The sequence below is a fragment of the Rhinichthys klamathensis genome, unplaced genomic scaffold, assembly GCF_029890125.1.
Source record: "Rhinichthys klamathensis goyatoka isolate OS25496 unplaced genomic scaffold, OSU_Roscu_1.1 h1tg000566l_1, whole genome shotgun sequence".
Lineage (NCBI taxonomy): Eukaryota > Metazoa > Chordata > Actinopteri > Cypriniformes > Leuciscidae > Rhinichthys > Rhinichthys klamathensis.
Genome location: NW_026607032.1, coordinates 799,613 through 819,800, shown reverse-complemented (window position 1 = coordinate 819,800; position 20,188 = coordinate 799,613). Strand labels below are relative to the sequence as shown.

At 38.1% G+C, this 20,188-nt stretch overlaps 1 protein-coding gene across 1 annotated transcript in view; it reads right to left on the bottom strand.

Moving 5' to 3' along the window:
- eif2b3 (eukaryotic translation initiation factor 2B, subunit 3 gamma) overlaps positions 1-20,188 on the bottom strand; it is a 44,700-nt gene that overhangs the window by 13,705 nt on the left and 10,807 nt on the right. The window contains exons 4-9 of the mRNA XM_056239521.1: positions 15,362-15,521; positions 14,962-15,073; positions 3,336-3,425; positions 1,180-1,313; positions 877-1,067; positions 660-722 (exon numbers count right to left, since the gene is read on the bottom strand). Of these exons, the coding sequence (XP_056095496.1) occupies positions 660-722; positions 877-1,067; positions 1,180-1,313; positions 3,336-3,425; positions 14,962-15,073; positions 15,362-15,521 (750 nt within the window). The remainder of the gene's footprint in view (positions 1-659; positions 723-876; positions 1,068-1,179; positions 1,314-3,335; positions 3,426-14,961; positions 15,074-15,361; positions 15,522-20,188) is intronic.

Sequence of the window (20,188 nt, the reverse complement as noted above, 5' to 3'; positions counted from 1 at the left end):
TGACTTCGCGTTGCTTCAAGTGCATCATTCTGCGCACGGGATGCGCATAATCGCTTTGCCGCTCTTATTGGGGCCTTTCATGTTATAATGCTTAGGGGAGGTTTAAACACCTGGGATAAGGGGGCGTGGCCAATGGGAATATCACTCATGGGCCACGGCCACGCCCCCTCCCCCTGGCGAAATGGGCCTGCCACCACAGCTGGAAAAAATCCTAGAGGAAACACTGCACGTGCAATGCAAGTGATCGCGCCGGCGCCTCCATGTCCTGATTATATTGCCTGCTATATTTGCTTAATACAACTTAATTAAGTGGTCAAAATAATGTCTGACCCACTCCAAATGTATTTATTCCGATATATTCTTATGATCCTATCTTACTCATCTCATGCGTTTCCTTTTCATATAATCAACAGATGAAACGTATATTATTTAACCATAAATATGAAACTTACTTTATATTTAAGCGTCACACCGCTTCGCTCACATGCTCTGGTGTGTAGCCTATACATGCATGTGTGCGTGCATGTGGGGGAGGGTTGCACTTTATTCCAATAGCAGAATGTGACTTTAATAGATTTTAATGAGGTATATTAAAAAATATGCATTTTCAATCCTACTGTACACAGCCAAAATATTAGTGACGTGCCTATGGGACTCACCAAAGAGCGTTCTGTGACCATAGCAGTCGGATGGATCGAAGGGTCCTCAAATAGTTTTGGAACCTAAGGGATAAGGGAAACCATCCCACAATTCAATGCAGCCATTACAGCTGAACCAGTGTCTCAAACAACTGTTTTTTAACTATGGACAAATAACCTTATTTACAGATTTAATGAAAACGGTGCCATTAAAACAGTTCTTTCGGCTTGTACTCACCACACGATTGGCTTCTATGTAAGCTGCAAGCGTGTTCACACGGTAACACATGCCCTCCTCCATGATGTGAACGTAGCAGCGTAGCTTTCCGCCATGGTAGGCCTCGCTCATGTCTCCACGGTGATCGTTCCAACACGACCTCTCCCGGGCAAGTTGGAGCAGCGGCTCATCTTTACTGGTGCTGAGGAGCTCTGTGAAGACGTGTATGAGTTTGTGAAAGGTCACCGTTTATTATGTATACTTAACACTCTCTTAAAAGGGTTGACAAATGTGAATTGTGAGTCATTACAAGAGGAAGCTTACCCAAATTGTTGTGAGCATCTTGTTGTTTTTGATTCTTCTCTGAATCCTCTGTGGCATTTGGGGAGTTTAAAGACTTGGAGAACTGCTTACGCACCAAATACGGCACTAATTCTCCTCTGATTGAAGTCACAGACCTGTAAAAAAAAAAAAAAGAATATAGAAAAAACATTTTTGGAGATTTAAATCAGTTTAGATTTTTTTTTTCTCAGCAAATGCTATTCGTGTTTATATGCTATTATTCAAACATTTTGATTAATCATTTAACTGATTTAAAGACATTACTGTGGCAGAAGAGTAAAGCACTGAATAGACATTATTACAAAAGGTGGCTTTAGAAGTCACTATCATTTAAAAGTTTGGGGTTGATGAGATTTTTTTCAAAAGAAGCGTCTTTTATTTGATCATAAACACAGTAAAAACTTGTGAATCTTGTGAAATATATTTACAATTTAAAATAACTGCTTTCAATTTTAATATACATTTAAAAAATGTATATTTCTGTGATGGCAAAGCTGAATTTTCAGCCTCATTACTCATTGCTGATTTAGCGCACAAGAAACATTTATGATTATTATCAATGTTGAAAATGGTTGAGTTGCTTAATATTTTTGTGAAAACCGATGCATTTTTTCAAATGATTTGAGGAAGTGTAAAAGAACAGCAAAGTTTTCATTTCTTTAAAAATATATAAATATTGACCCAAAACTTTTGAATGGCAATAGAAGACAAAGAATGCTTTGAGCTAAAAAAATTAAGCTAAAAGCGGAGTTGTTCCAATGGAAGGAAATTTGGATGATTCATTTAATAAATTAATTATTTAAAAAAAGAAAATTATTTTTATTTATTTAATAATATTAATTAATGTGATAAACAATAATTAAATCCAAAATTAAACTGCATTCACAGACCCTGCAAAAAAGGAATGTTCTTATTTTTAATGAACAATGGAATTTATGGTCTCCTGAAGGTATAAAGAGTTGAATCATGGTTGTAAAAAAAAAATCATGTATGCTTGAGGAGCAATTCAAAATCTCCGCCACCTCCTTTAAACAGTCTCTCTCTTTCCCTCTCTCTCTTTATTTTCTTTTAGGCAAGATTAGAATTTCCATCTGAATGCAGAGAGAGAAACAACAGTTACTATGTCCATTTTCTCCTTTAGTACTCCATGGCACTGCAGGCTCAAGGGCGACAGAGAGAGAGCGAGACGGAGGGAGGGAGGGATGGATGGGGAAAAAAAGAATGTGAACGAGAGAGAGAAAAGGCAGCATAAAAAAGTCAAACTACTTTGATGAGGGAAAGTGAGGAGAGGAGGGGGGCAGATTAGATGAAATGATATTTATATCAGGGGGAGAGCGAATTAAAATGTCAAAGCGGAGAGAAGCCTCATGCTTTTCTCAAGTATGTGAGCGGGAGAGGACCTAAGAGAGGCCATGCACGGCACCACTTTACAGCAGGCTGCCCGGCCTCACAATGTCAGTTACAGGAGCACAAAGGGGACTGGAGGGGCAGGGAACGGAGGGCTATTGGAGAGGATGAATGGAGAGCTATGGGAGCAATGGAGGGGTGGACTGTAGAGGACACAGGGACACTCTCTAAGATTAGAGAAACAGCGGAACGACTAGATGAAGAGAAGACTGTTTATGTGAAAGTGGTGCTGATAAGATGCTTGCCATGAAGCGCAAGGAGCAATTTTTGATTTTCAATTTAGGCTTTTACAGTAAAAACAAATTGAAATGAAAGTGATTAATTATAGTGAATAAAAAAAAATTGCTCTTTGCATTTCATTAAAGGTCCCGCAATACAATTGAACCCCTATTTTAATGGCCTATGTCCACCCTGACATCAGTTTATAATATGGTAAAGCCAGATTTAACAGATGGTAATGTGTCAGATTCAAAATTCAGAGAAGGTGCTTTCAGGTGGCACATTATCAAACGGCTTTCAGGAAAAGAACGGCACATTTTGATGTAACACAATTAGACAAATTAAACTATCATAACAATTTGATTGAAAAGTTAAATGGAAAAATGAACATGATTTTGTTAATATTCCTTTTGCTTTAATGACCGCACAATTCAGTGCTTCTTTTGTGACACGGAACAAGGACACGGACAAAGCTGTGAAACTCTTCTTGAAACAAGGAAATCCTAACTTACTTGTTGTGTACTAAGAAATCTACCACAGATCTCTTCAGGCAGTACAGGTGAGCATCTAGAAGGCCGGTCTTGATGAGCATTCTGGGATGTCTGAAAGAGTGATATAAAAAAAGAGTGTCAGAGAAAGGGAGAGCAGTGAAGACTAGCATCTTGGGGTGCAAATAAAAAATAATTACAGTAAATGTGTGGAAGGAGGCTGCGGCTCCTCCAGAATAACACGCAGGGTAAACGTGGAACGTGCTTGATGGTGAAACAAAGCAAATACATAACAGCTCTGACAAAAACATTGTAAGGCACCCTGCTACCCTTGTTTCCTCAGATGTTTTATAATTAGACTATATAGCTTGCCTTTATGTCCCATGCAGCCTTTCATTTTCCTGTCTCACTCCCAACCTAATTGGTCTCTTTGAGGCACTGTAAGAGAACTATAATGACCCCCAAAATAGGAATAACAAGTGAAAGACAAATGAAGTGACATGAAAGAGAAGAAATGATGTAGTATCTCCATAAAATCTCAGACAAAAATAATAAAAAAGAAAATACCATGGCAACTCCAGCCGGATTAAGTTTGCTTCCACAGCTTGTAAGTAGTGAGATGTCAGGAGCACCGACGGACCCCCCAGACTGTTTTATAGCCTGCCATTGACATGAAAATGCTCCCGGAGCCCCTCCACAGTGCCACAAGAGGCCCACAAAATGGCTGCCCCGGGGCCAGAGCGATTCACGTGGAGAAAGAGTCCAGTGCATCCTGACAGACAACACGAAGTGTTACTAAAGGTAAAGCAGACTAGACAGCAATGCAAGTTAAGCTGTCAGATGAACATGAAGGACTTCCACTCTTCCAGTCACATACACAAACTCATGTCTGGAGAGAATAGTCTTTACTTCAAGATTACTGAGTCAAGGTTTTGCTCAATGGCCTCAATTCATGATGATTCAAGTGTATCAAGGGACAGTGCAAAGCACGAACAGCAAGGTTCAAAAGAGACTTAAAAATCAGAAATGTAATATCTAAATTGAACCTGGAAATAAAAAGCTCACCATTTCAAAAAAGTAGGCTATACTAAGAAATTATGAAATTCAATAAACTTTCAACTTTTAAATCTTTTGAATTAATATTTTAATTCCATACAATTATGCTAATAAGTTTAAAATAAGTTAATTTTATAAGTAAAAAAAATAATTAAAATGCAATAAAGTAAAAAGAATACAGTTGATTCATCTTTTCACAAGAATTGTTACACTGTAATATAATGTCTAAAAATTTAAAAATGTAAATTAATAAACGAATACTTTCAGAAGATGGTATCTCATGGACAAAAAAAATCATTCTATATCCATTCCAGTTATATATATATATATATATATATATACATATACAATCTCATGTATACAAATCTTCTGAAAGCATTAATTTATTAATACAATTTTTAGACATTATATTACAGTATATTATATTATACTGTATATTATCCATAATATATATATATATATAATATTTTTTTAAAAACTTGTTTTAAAATATATATATACATATACATATATATATATATATATATATATATATACACTACCATTCAAAAGTTTTTTGAAAAGAAATTTAAAATTGATCACAAGTGACAGTAAAGGCATTGATTTATAATGTTACAAAAGCTTTCTATTATTTCTGATAAATTCTGTTCTTTTGAACTTTCTACTCAAAGAATCCTGAGAAACAATTGTACACAACTGTTTTTAACATTGATAATAATAATACATGTTTCTTGAGCAGCAAATCAGCATATTAGAATGATTTCTGAAGGATCATGTGACACTGAAAACTGGAGCAATGGCTACTGAAAATTCAGCTTTGCCAACACAGGAATAAATTGCATTTTAAAATATATTCAAATAGAAAACAGTTATTTAAAATTGTAAAACATATTTCACATTATTACTGTTTCTGCTGTATTTTGGATGAAATAAATGCAGCCTTGGTGAGCAGAAGAGAACTCTTAATTTTAAAAAAAGAAAAAATTGTACGTAGTGTATATATCAAAAGAAAGAAATAAAAAAAAATGCAAAAGAGAAGAATTATCCCTTTGTGGTCTCACACCTTTAAACTCCACTCCCACCCTTCCAGCTACAGTGCTGCACCACATGCAGGCTTTATGCCGGGCGACCTGCTGTAAACACAGAACAGGAGGACCCTCCCACCCCCCGTGACATTTACGAAGCGAGAACGTAAGAGAACCATCTCGTCTCAAGAGCTTTACTGTTTCCCTCCAGCGGATGACACACTGAGAGCCTGAAACGCTGCAGTGTTTACTCACCCAAATCTCAAAAACAGACTCGCCATGTGTAAATCAGAGCGTGTATGCGTGTGGATCCATTCGAAATAAATTATGATGACACTAAGTCGTTCCATTAGCCAGCAGTGGCTGGATTCCTGAAAAGCAGGAAAAGTGCATGTGGAGACTGAGGAACGCTCAGATGTTTTCGGCTACATATGGTACCAATGTGCTAGGCTCACACACACAGACAGCAGGGAGAGATCCAAAGGAGGTGAGGAGTGAACAAAAGGCATGACACGCTGATTTATGGGAACACCCAACATGTGACATCATGGTCTGGCACCTGCGGGCAGGAGAATGAGTGAATCAGACAGAATGATGGGCCGAATGAAGGAATGATGAGTAACGGATACAGATCCTTGTGGTTTTGAATGAGGAATGAGTGTTAAAGAGAGAGGAATAGAGGGTCAGGAAGAAGACAAGACTGCCAAATGACGAGCAACAGGTGCTGTTTATGGAGTGCAGACAATACAAGGCTCACAGTGCAAAACAACTAGGAATAACTTTTCAATCAAACTGCTCACTTCATGATATTCAGAACCAAAGATACAGCACAAGACCTTCAATGAAATTCTATGGCAGTGGTTCTCAAACTGGGGGCCGGGGCACACTAGGAGGCCTCGGGATAATTTTAAAGAATTAAAACATATACATATATATATACATATATATACAGTATATATATATATATATATATTATTAATATATTAAAAGTATCCAACTCTAATCTAAATTAAAAGGATAAAAATAAATGCATAAAATGAAGATGTAAACTGAAATAATAACTACACAATAACTACTTTTCTGAAATATATAACTTCTTGAATCACAAAATTAATCATGGTTAATTGATTTAATATATTAAATTAACCACATGAATGAATTCAATATGATTTTTTTTAACAGTTTTGTCAATTGCAGCAGAAATATCAGAAATGTTTTGGTGTGTATGAAGGAGGAGCATCAAATATTGTGTTCTACAAAGAGGACCACTGGTCTATGGCACTGTTTTGGGAAAAAAAAAACATTGACCCATAGTGCTAGTATAGATGCCACAAGTTCGAATCCAGCTCGCAACATTCTGCAAACCAGTTTCCCCCACTTTTCCCTATTATTTATGGTCTGCTGACTGTGTGACTAATAGACAAAAACAAATTTGCTTAATTGTAATCTTGAAGCAATTGTCATGAAATGTCATATAGCATAATGATCCACTAAGGTAAAACTCTGCTCTAAAACCAAACGTCAGACACAGTTTCCATCAATAAATATTTTTCCCTCGCTGTCTGCTTGACAAGGATGACAAAAACCTGGGAAAGGCCTCCAGGGTTGTGAGTGACTCACACTATTAATTTTAATGGCTTACTACTTACTATAAAGCCCAGCACAAAAATCTGCGTTACAGCACAGTAAGGTCATACGTTACACAGTGTGCCGTCGATGGAGCCTGAGCAAATTTATCCAGACCTAGATAAACGGAAGACCTTTGTTCTGCGATCACTCGTCTGAATCGGCAGGTTAAATAACTAACAGACTAACATTGGAGGAGAAAGACAACAGCTGAGTCTGGATTTGACGGGTTGGTAAATCTTAGCACAGGACATATGGCTCACACCTTACTCTCAAACTTCCTCAGCCAGTCTGGAGAGTGTAATGTTTGAGCAGCGTGTTTAGGAGGGAGAGCTGGATTGCGCACAATGTTAAACACTATTAAACACTCGCAGGTTTAACAAAGCAAAAGGAGCAGCAATGTTAACATGCCTTTTCAGTGAGCTGTCCGAGGAAGTTTACTGCTTCTTTCTGACTGCCAGACTAAGATACATACATTCACCTAAAGGATTATTAGGAACACCTGTTCAATTTCTCATTAATGCAATTATCTAATCAACCAATCACATGGCAGTTGCTTCAATGCATTTAGGGGTGTGGTCCTGGTCAAGACAATCTCCTGAACTCCAAACTCAATGTCAGAATGGGAAAGAAAGGTGATTTAAGCAATTTTGAGCGTGGCATGGTTGTTGGTGCCAGACGGGCCGGTCTGAGTATTTCACAATCTGCTCAGTTACTGGGATTTTCACGCACAACCATTTCTAGGGTTTACAAAGAATGGTGTGAAAAGGGAAAAACATCCAGTATGCGGCAGTCCTGTGGGCGAAAATGCCTTGTTGATGCTAGAGGTCAGAGGAGAATGGGCCGACTGATTCAAGCTGATAGAAGAGCAACTTTGACTGAAATAACCACTCGTTACAACCGAGGTATGCAGCAAAGCATTTGTGAAGCCACAACACGCACAACCTTGAGGCGGATGGGCTACAACAGCAGAAGACCCCACCGGGTACCGCTCATCTCCACTACAAATAGGAAAAAGAGGCTACAATTTGCAAGAGCTCACCAAAATTGGACAGTTGAAGACTGGAAAAATGTTGCCTGGTCTGATGAGTCTCGATTTCTGTTGAGACATTCAGATGGTAGAGTCAGAATTTGGCGTAAACAGAATGAGAACATGGATCCATCATGCCTTGTTACCACTGTGCAGGCTGGTGGTGGTGGTGTAATGGTGTGGGGGATGTTTTCTTGGCACACTTTAGGCCCCTTAGTGCCAATTGGGCATCGTTTAAATGCCACGGCCTACCTGAGCATTGTTTCTGACCATGTCCATCCCTTTATGGCCACCATTTACCCATCCTCTGAAGGCTACTTCCAGCAGGATAATGCACCATGTCACAAAGCTCGAATCATTTCAAATTGGTTTCTTGAACATGACAATGAGTTCACTGTACTAAAATGGTACTAACCCCACAGTCACCAGATCTCAACCCAACAGAGCATCTTTGGGATGTGGTGGAACGGGAGCTTCATGCCCTGGATGTGCATCCCACAAATCTCCATCAACTGCAAGATGTTATCCTATTAATATGCGCCAACATTTCTAAAGAATGCTTTCAGCACCTTGTTGAATCAATGCCACGTAGAATTAAGGCAGTTCTGAAGGCGAAAGGGGGTCAAACACAGTATTAGTATGGTGTTCCTAATAATCCTTTAGGTGAGTGTACATGTTTCCTGTCCAATCTATTCTTTCTAGATTTTTGACAATTAGAAAGTTTAAATCTAGTGGGCTCCAGCAAGTTAGAGCTAGAAAATAGGGAACCAAGAGTTGCATTTCACAAATTGAGCACTATCACTTTGTCACGTATGTGAGCGTGTCCTGTGAGCATCTAATACATTGTTACCACAATTGTGCAAATACATGAGAAAGTCTATGTATATATGTGGCACTTAATATAATCTGACCAGATCATAACGTGATGGGCCCTGGGCCACAACAGTCCAGTGTTGTTATTGATAACTAAAAATAATTCTAAAACAACTTAAAATAATACGAAATAAAAAAAATTGTACATTTTTTTTTTTTTTTACTTTTGCCAAAATCTTGCCTTGGTAACTAACTAAAAAGTACTAAAATGACTAAAATGAATCAATAAATTAATTAATTAATTAAATAATACTAAACAACACTGTAATTGTCTCACAGAGAATAAGCACCTGTAAACAATATGAGGTTGAAAATAAAGCAATGTATGAGATTGGAATCTGTAAAAATCAATTCTAGTATCAACTAATGTCACATGTGTAACAGTTCCACTCTGTTTTGCTACTAGACCACATAAAGATGGAGAAACCGATATCCAAAATGTTTTTTCTCTCACATTTCTTCAATCCTAGAAACACAAAAGGACCACCACTAAGATGTACTTCAACACTGTTGCTGTCTCTTATGACTGTTGCTGTCTCTTATGATGATGTAATGCTAGAAATCTGTTGGTCATTGCAGAGTTGCCAACTCTCATGCATTTGCTTTCTGGCTCATGCTCTCACACGGGACCTGCTTGGTCGAACACAGAAATTCTTAACTACATTCTTTACTAGCTGTCAACAGCCGATCAAAGAACATGAAGATTGTTTGTGGTGTGTAAATGCTCTATTTGGCCGGTTAAATTTGCATTGTCACAGGCCAGCCAGGTGATAATTGTGTTGTGGATTAGGTGAATATGTGCGCCGCTGTGGCATGAATAACTTTTGTCAGTGACATAAGTTTCACTTACAGAAGTGAAAAACACGCTTGTAAGATAAGATGCATTTTAAAATGGCAGATGCCACACAGAGCAAACCACAATGAGAAAAGATCATGACCCAATTTGTCTTGAATATTCATAAGTTTAATTTGAGCTGTTTAACGTGTCAAGTGACAAAAGGGTGCTTTTACAGTTTAAAGCAATCAAAATAAGTTTTCCTCAGCACATAACTTACATCACAATTATGTGCATATTTCCATTTTGCAACAGTTTTGCACAAATCTAGATTAAAGACATCTATTTAGCCAATCATTCACATAATGCTTCTCATTAACTTAGTTACTACAATTATATGATTAAAAAAAGTACAATCATCACATAATCATCTTTTGCCTAAAATGCTATTAACAGCAACTACGCTAATACTTCTCTTTTTGCTTCCCTGTTACTACCTCAGGATGGGAGTCCTAAAGATTGCACCAGCTCCAGTTCAATCCAGCCAGGCAACCAAAGTTGGCAACCCTGGTCACCATCACATCTTTAACCAAACTTCTGAGATACTTCCAACAAGGTAGAAGTAAAAAATTAAGGGGATAGTTCATCCTATGATTAAAAAAAAATGCAATTACTCTCGCACATGTTTTTCAAACCTGAAACTTATAAATATGACTTTCTTTCTTCTGTGGAAACACAAAAGAAAAATTTACAAATTATATTATTTTGTGTTCCACAGGACAAAAAGAAAGTCATTCAGGGTCATTTAAATTTTGGGTGAACTTTCCCTTTAAGCAATAATGATACAGAGAAGACCGTGTTTTTACAGGTCTTATAGATAAAAAGGACCGGCTTAACACATGTGGACTGCATATATAGGCTTTGCTGTGCCTGTATAAACACACATGCAGACAATGCCAAGGCTCAGAGACAACGCAGACAAACAGTATCTGAAGTACCGGTAATGTTAAACGTTAGCAGACATCTCTCCACCGGTACTGAGAAATCCTGTGTCCTTGAGAGGGGGACAAAAAGAAATGGCCAGGTCATATTCCAACCCCACATCAAAATAAAAAAATATATATATATTTTGCATAAAGCTTTTTAGGACACTTCTTTTTAAATTCTGACATTATTGTCAAAACAACTATGCACTATTGTCAAAACAACTATGCACTATTTTTTTGTAATTGCCAATGGTTATTTTTATTAGATTCTCACTTTTACACAGTACACATTTTCCACTGTACTACAGTAAATGGTTTAAATAAGCGTATAGCTTTATTTTTAATAAAATATAATTTCTTGTTTCTTTCTTTTGTTTTTGGGGTAAGATTTAACTCAAATAATTTGTTAATGATTATACTTTTAATATCTGCTTATATTATGAGAATATAAGTGCATTAGACTGGTACAATACATTACTTAACGTCAGATCAGGCAGAGTGTTTAGTCTCCCTCTCAACGTACAACATCCTAACAGCTGCTGCAACCCTTCTATTACTAGACAAGGTTTACAGTGGCAACGACTCCACAAATGAGCTCCCAACACAGCCGCATGCAGAGCCCTACAGTTCTCCTATTCCCAGACCCTTGATCACCCCCACAACCAGGAACGGCAGGGCCTTTGGCCTCCAGCGCCCAAAGTACAGGCCCCACACAAGGTGCTGAAAATCTGAGAAGCCTTGCCAACATCAGGTCTTAAACACTGAAATGACAGCATCAGATAACATTAAAACATTAAAAAGGCTGGGAGGAAAGATAGGGGGGGGGTGGGGGGGGTCGGGTATAAGAAATATACCCGTTTTTTTCTCATCATAGGAGCTACGTTGCCCATTGCACTTTGGAAAAGACATCTCCTTGCAGCAGATCTTCGTTTGTGTGCAATTCCTGGTGCTGTTTTGACTCATTTACACATTTTATAAACTCTGGTAAAAATTCCATCACATGTACACACGTATGATGAGCGCATTTAGCCCAGCAGACAGCATTGTTTTGGATGTTCGGTAAGATCTGTCGAAAATTACTTAAAAAATGACCGTGTGAACGTTAAGCGAACCAGGACTAATTGTATTATTTTCTTTTTTGGTCCGGACCAATAGAACCGAACTACAAGTGTGAACACACCCTAATAAATTTCATTCATCTGATAAAAATATTTTAAATAAACACTGTTCTTTAAACATTCTATTCATCAAAGAATCCTGAAAAAAATAATTATAACAGTTTCTGCAAAAATATTAACTGTTATATATAATAACTGTTTTCAACACTGAAAATAAGATGTAAAATGTTCCTTGAGGACCAAATCAGCATATTAGAATGATTTCTGAAGGATCATGTGACACTGAAGACTGGAGTAATGGCTGCTAAAAAAACTTTGCCATCACAAAAAAAATTATATTTTAAAATATATTAAAATACAATTTTTTTAATTCCATTTAAAGGTATGCATGTAAATAAAACATGGCACAATGGCCTTCACCATCACAGTATGCTTATGCCTATCTAGTGCAAGGGATTCATCAATTTGCCTATTGAGGACTTGCTGGGACACTCCAGGTACAGGATGGTTTTGTCTGGGGAGACTGAGTCATTTACACCTCAATGACACATACACAATTTGCTTCACAGGACACATTTGTTTTCTCATCTTACAACTTATAAACTGAACTGAATGGCTGTGAACTTAATAGTACTTAGGTACAATTATTAAACATGCATTGAGGAGAATATGTTAATGTACTTCTCCTCCTCTTGATCACCACCAATTTGCCATATCTTATCGTTTCCTGTCTTTTTTTTTTTTTTTTTTTTTTTTTTTTATTCCACTCATGTTTAACAATGCTTTGCTCAGGGTATAAGAAGAAAAGGTAACTGTTGATCTTGGAGAAAGGCTTTAACCCCGTTGCCGCTTCCGCAAACCAGTGCATAACCTCATTCTACAAGAAAGGCATTTACAGCCTCTTCTGCACAGCCAAGTTTTTCTATTCAGTATGTTGTTCCATTCTGCTGTCTGTATATTTAAACATGTAACTTAATAAATAACTTTGCCTGCTTGAAAGGCTTTAAGAATCTTTCCTTTATCACTGATAATAGGGGCTTTCGCAACGGATAGTTCTAGGAACTTAGTTCTAGGAACTAGCCACCAGGGTGGTTCCCAGAGAACTAATGGTTCCCCTAGGAACGGTTTCCTGTTGCATTCGCACCACCAGTAGGAACTTTGAAGTGACGTAAGCCGTTTAATACGCTAGTTGCTGTGACTTATTTTGACGGTGCGGCGGACCTTTATTTTGATGGCCAAACAGTGCTCGCATTCTCTGTGTTCATTAGTTTACAATCTAACAGTCCTGTTTAATATGTTATTAGATAAAACTGATATAGAAAGTAGACAGTATATGAAAAGTTATTAGCGTATGACGTGTGGTTGATGTCCAGTGTTGCCGAGCAGAAATACAGGATCATGTTTAGCTTGGTTCCTAGAACTAAAATCGTTCCTAGTTCCTGCGGTGCGAACACACCGGCATCCGGGTACTTTCGCCAATAGTTCTAGGAACTATGAAAAGGTTCCTCTGGTGTGAAAGCCCCTACTGTAGAAAGTTTAAGTGATTGTAACTTTCATTATCTAAACATTCAGGTTAAATCCTAAGCTTTCCAATCAGTTCTAATAAAGACATTTTACCTTTAAAGAATAAGAGGTTAAAGAATAACAACTTTAATGGATAGATAAATACTTGAATTATGAACATCCAACAACTGCTTTTTGTTCCGATTATTGGTTCAAAACAGCAGCCTTACAATAAGCTATTAAATTATACTATATTAAAATATGAGAATTTATCTGCACTTAAACAAAATTAAATACTCATACATTAAATAATCATTAGATAGAGGTCGAATAAAAATAAATTAATAAAAAAAGTATAATATTTCTCCATAGTTCTGAATCTGGGAAATAATACACATAGCTCTAAAACCTCAGACACAAAGAAAATCCAAAGAAAAGAGAAACCGTGAAAGAAACACAGGACAGAAAGGCAGTGTTGGGTCAGAAAGGAAAGAAGGATTGGATCAACAGTTACGAAAGGCTGCCGCCTGCTAAAGCAGGGTTGACAGGCAGCACTTATGACAGCCCAGTGTGGAGGAGGCCCCAGTTTTATTAGCCAGCAGGTCATCACCCCGTGAGGCCGCTTGAGGAAGCGGCACCTCTCTGAGGGTAGCAGTTTTAAATTGTATTTAGACAGACCAAGTCAATTTTCAGCATGAAAAGTAAACCCAACCAGACAACAAAATGCCCTAACGCATTTCCCCAGCACAGTCCAAAGTATTGTACATTAATGGCCATTTTTTATTAGAAGGCTAGATCTCAATATCTCAAATTGCTCTGATTAAAAAATAGCGCATATATATCAGTGCATATATATCTATGGACTCGGCGCATTAATATCATCACTCCGGAGAGGGAGAGGATTTTTCACGAGTGATGATATTACTGCGTCGAGTCGAAGTGCTCCCAAGCACTTGCTGTGGTATTCCACCATACATTATAGTTATCTACTTTCAAGCTTAGAAAAGCGCAACGTTTTATTTTGTGTCACCATTCTTGGTAGAGTTACACTACTCGTGTAACTGTATTTTAAATAGGGAAAATGTGGAGGTGTTTGGTCGCTTCTCTGGTTGGATCCTAATGAATGAACTGGGCTAAGTTAAGTGCTATCAAAGTGTCTCGCGCGCCAGAGCGATTGAGTGCACACACTGAGACGAGAGAGGTATTTATCAACTTGTCTTAGTTAAGGGAATAACATAGTTTAATATGAAAAAACGGTGGAGTATCCCTTTAATTAACCACTACCCCACACAACTCTAGAGTATGATATTGGAGTTATTTTGACATTTAACTTGTAGCTACCTTAAGCTGACTGTTTTTACACAGTTTTATCTTTTTCATTTGTGTAATTTTTTCCAACAGCTCAAGCATACATAAGGGCTTTAGAATGCTGCATAAAAGAAATTAACAATGAAAAAATGTAAATAATAAATCAGCTCCATAGCAAATTGCAAGTTATCAAGGGCTTAGGACGTTCCATTTCAACCCATAGCAAGGGATCCGCCAGAAGTGGGCACTCGTGCAACGCAAGCAATGATGTACATTTGAGTGAACGAGATGGAGGGAAGGGCATAAAAAAGTGGACTTAAAAGCAGCCCTGAAGTGATGTTGACACTTACTTGCGCATGATGGACTTCCGGAGAACAAGGCCTTCTTCCAGGTCTGCCTCATTGGCCATGAACAGAAGCCGTTTCCCTGTGACGTCCACACCCACAAAGTCCCTCTGTTCTCCTGCCACAGAGCACAATTACAATCTGTCATAGCGAACTCGTAAAATACTACCGCGAGATATAGTATAGTCAAACTGTATTTTGGCTTTAGACACATGGCCAGTCAACAACCCGAAAGATCTGCAGGAATGCAAAATTATACAGGCCATTGGGATGCATTTTTTTAGTTTATATTAGTGAAAGAGGAAACGGTCAATAAATAGTAGTTTGGAAAAAGTGCAACAACAGCACTCGTTCAAAACCACACCATCTTTTTCCTTGTCAAACACATGTGTATGAGTGATAGTACCTCCTTTCTTCTTGCCCTTTTGGCCAGGGACAGTCTCTGTGAATTCATGGACTTTGCTCATGAGCATCGACAGAGTAGCGTTGTGTGCACGAAAGAGGTCTACAACCTCATGCAGGGCAACATCCGTTATCAAATCACAGCTCACCACCAAGATGTCTGTCTGTGGGAGAGAAAAAGAGACAAATCCTATTTAAACCAGAATTAAGACAGAACAATCCAAATTTTCCACCCACAATTTGATTATAATGTCCACTGGAAGGACGTTATGTTCTCTACACATAATTAGAATGATTACTTTCAGGGTTTCAAATCATCAGTTGGGTTTAAATACTTGAATAAAAATGTTCTTTTGTGGCAGTGGGCAATTTTTTCCAAGTATTTGCTAGTACGGACACTCTGAACAACAGCCTAAAAGAGTTCAATATACTATACTAACATACTCGATCACAACATAAAAGCTCCCACGTCAATTCAGCCCAAACTGGTCATTCATTAATTGTCATGACATATGACCACCAACATTTATAATAGCAATTTCATCTTCAGAAACACAGAATAAAAGTTAAATGACAGTATGAATAATGCCAGTACAGAGATTAGTCGATCAAACCAGAGGCCATTTACATACAGGAGTCTTAAAACTACAGTAATTAATGAAATACATGTGTACATTTACAGAAAATAAAAACATACATACACACATAATAAAAATAAGAATAAAACGATATAGCATGGTCAAAGAATTCAAAAAAGTGCCAGTGATCCTGGAGCACAACTTGTGCTGCGATGTTAAAATAAGCTTAGTAAGGTTATTTTTATAGCCGGTTTGGGTCGGTTTCATCTAAATAGACATTTTAGGTTTATCTTGCATGGCTTAGGTCAATATTTCAAGGTCAACTTTTCAGGCTATTTCATGCTATTTTAGCCAAACATACTGCTGACTACTTAGTGTTATGTTGTTCTCTTAAAACTGGATGATACATTACAACAACAACCAGGTTTTCACATATTTTAAAGGAAATGTAAGAGGTTCTTGCCAATGCAAAACACTGTCACAATGCTTCAGACCAAACAGACATTTCCATGGACTAAGGCAGCCAACTTCTTGTATGAAGACTCATGGTGATGGTCAGCACAACAAAAGAAAAGTTTAAAATATGATATGAGAATGACGTGAGAAAACGAGAGACCCAGTCTCTGGAATAAGCACTGTGCTCTGCCTCAGTTTGCGTGTGCACATGTGTGCCTAAGTGTGTGTATGAGTGAGCGCAGGCATGGAGGGGAACCTAGTGATAAATCCTGCTCGCCTTTGCCATTGTTTCTGTTTGAGTTGTCTGGTTCCCATCTGGTCTGTCCATCTCAGGCCTGTGGATAAATAAACATGGGAGCTGGAGTGGAGAACAGCCTGTTAAAGCGTGCCTGGCTCAGGGAGAGCTGCATGCCTCATTGGGGAGGCCCAGGGAGAGGCCCTGCCGTGACGCTCCGCTCCGATACAGTTCCGGTTCTCTTGTTCTGGCCCTAGGGCAGAAGGCCCAAGAGCCACCGGAGCACACATGCTCAAAAGATAACAGGGTGCACAGCGCTGTCCGTTTAGAATGAGCTAACTGTGCTACTGAGGAAGGAGAACAATCCCTTCCCATTGACCACTGCAGTGCAAACCCAGAATGACTTCAAGCTAATGCACATTTAAAACCTCACAAATCCACAGCAAAACCAGAGCCACACACATTCCGCAAATGTGTACATATTCTGCACTAATTTGGGGAGAAAATCTGAGATGCTTCAGACTTCAGCTATTGTAAAATGTATTAGTACTTACGACATTATTTGTCATTCTTTGTTCACAAAGATAAGAATCAATACAATACAAAACAGAAAAGATGTCCATATCATAGAATATCAAAGCACATTCAAAGCAGTTATACAACAGCTGATACACGCAGACCTCTGATCACCCATCTACTTAAATTACTGCATTGTTTGCCAACCGTAAACCGTCTACTAGACTAATGAACTACATAACTTGGCAGAAGAGTTGTTTATTCTATTTATTTATATTGAGCATATAATAATACTGTTGCCGGCGTTTAATTAAAGTAATCAGACCCGAGGGGCTGTGCTTTTCAGCAATGTCTATCACAGTGCTTCACAAGCCAGTGTTATTTTAGTATCATTGAGACACTATTATAGATTTTATTAATACACTGATTTTTTTTTTTTTTTTACATTTTCATTTAAATTTTAGGTACACTATGTAACATTTTTTTGTTCAAAATTTAAAAAAATTGAATAATGAGTCAATCCATCCATTCTTCTAAAACATGTTTGCGTCTTAGCCTATTTTAAGTGTTTATGGCTGTCACAACGAGCGAGAAAGGTTGACATAATGGCACGCTACATCTCAAACCTCTGAGAATCACCCTTTTGTTTTAAAACAGTTTGGCAAACGAACAGAGGAGAGTCTGCTGGCAAAAAGATAATAATATAGCGGCTACTCTGTCCTTGCTAAAAGCCGCTGAGAGACTTTCAACATTTTGACTGCAAGGCCCCTATTGTCCACAACAATTTTCATGAGGCCTTTTGGCCTCAATTTTCCAGTTGTTTGTAGTTTACTGGTTACGAATTTAGCATAAGGATCTTTTTTAAAGTACTAAAAGGAAGAAAAATCTATATTCATTATAAAAATGCCCATGGAGTAATTTGATTACATACATTTTAGGGGTCTATAAATCACACTTTTAAAATTGGGCTACCATATATATCCAGGTTTCCCAAAACCATGGTGTTGTAAATAATGGCTCTGTGAATTCTGTCTGTTGCCAATAAATGACCGTACAAAAACACATTATGGTTGTTCCAAACCATCTCATTGTAAATGCTTAATTTGTTTTATATTCTATTACAATAGAAAGAATTGACCTGTTCTGCATGAGATTTTTTACTTTTTTGTTTTGTTTTTTACAGAATTTCTGGGTTAATGTGCTTCATTTAATGACTTCTGAATTTATTTATTATTATTAATTTATTTGACAGGTACAGTGTACATTAATTAGCATTGCTGCAAATGCACCAGAATTAGCCAAAAAGCTATTTTTCATCCGTTGTCCCTGGACAGATCTTAACATTGTCTACCTAAAACACAATAAGAAGATTACATTGAACAATACAAATATAAAAAGCAGTAAAACAGATATAACTCTTCAAATCCTGTTGATAAATACAGTGTACAAGTTTGCTCTAAAAAAAAATTAAATTAATGTTATACACATTGACACAGCAGAGACACAAGTGGCAGCAGGTTTGGTTGAGGGAAGATACATATTCTTATTAATGCTGACATGTCTGATGTGTTATGAAGCAGTTTTTAGATGCTTTTTGAACAGTGTATGTGTTGAGTTCTCTGATGTTCTGAGGGACAGATTTCCACTCCTGTGCTGCTGTGACTGAAAAGGCACTCTGACTAAAGACTGCTTGTTTTCAAAAAAATTATTTAATATCACTAAGTTACATCAAGGGACAAATCAAATAGAAATAGTACATTACAGTTAATTGCATGATGCAACCACTTTTTGTGTAAACGTGCGTTGTACAGGTCTGGTAAAAAAACAACATGTTTTTGCTCAGGCCTCCTGACCAAAACATAGATCAAATGGTGGCAAATGTGAGATTTTGTTGGACCTAAAAAGCAAAAAGACATTGGGGTAATGGATTCCACTGACTTTCATTGTATGGAAAACATAACAATGATGCTTAAAATAAAAATGGCATCCCACATAAAATAAAAAGACATACCAGTTTGGAACAACATGAATGAGGTTGATTAAAGGTGAAATAAGTAACTTTTTTACCTTAACCGAACAGCTTTGGAGTCATTGTAATGTTTATATTACTGATTTCGTGTTGAATGGTGGTCGTCTCGCACCCCCCTGGTGCCTGTGAGCTGCAAAACCACCCCTGCAACTTTGGGCCGGTGTTAGGAACTCAGTGTTAGGAAGTATCGTGTGATATCAGGTCTCGCGAGGTAATGAATTGCTTTACGGCAAAAAACAGATCTGATAAAATTCTGATAAAATGAGCATCAAACAGAAATAACCCGGCGCCGTATACATGTGGTGTTCGAGGCGCACATACAATACAGACTGCCGACAGTTAAACAGGGCGCGCGCAGCTCTTAAAGGGGCCATACCTTATTTCCACTCGTTACAGCGTCCATCCTACTGAACAGGTACCGGTGTACAGGGGGAGGGGATCCGGCCGTGAGTGCGAGCCATCTCTGCGTGAGTGCTATTCACGACTGTACAACTCCTCCACAGCGACTCTAGGGGTCGCTGTTTGACAAAAACGGAGTTCCTACTTAGTGCTGCTTTAAATGACATCATGTATTTTTTATTTTTGTGTGAACTACCTCTTTAAGACTGGTCACTGCTGTGGTTCAAAGTAGCCAATGGGCAGACAATGTCTGGGAATGTGTACTCCGCTCTGTGTTTCTTTTATTTACACTGGGACTGAAGGCAAAGCAACCACATAAATGGCTATCGCCAAAACATTCAAACATTTACAATGACTTCACAGTCAACCAGGAATGTACGGGGATGAAACGCAAAAAATGCGACCAATGCCAGCCCACCCATCGTAAACCACCCAAGTAAATTGATCTGTCGCTGCAGCTCTAACCACTTAACATTTCATAGCTGGGGTTTCTATTTTTGAGGGGACTCGACAAGTGGCCAAATGCCTGAGGCCTGACAACGGCCGTGCCCTCTTGGCCACCGGGAGGGGAGCAGTGTAGGAAGGCTGGATCAGCGGCCTGTCTTAGTCACAGAGCCT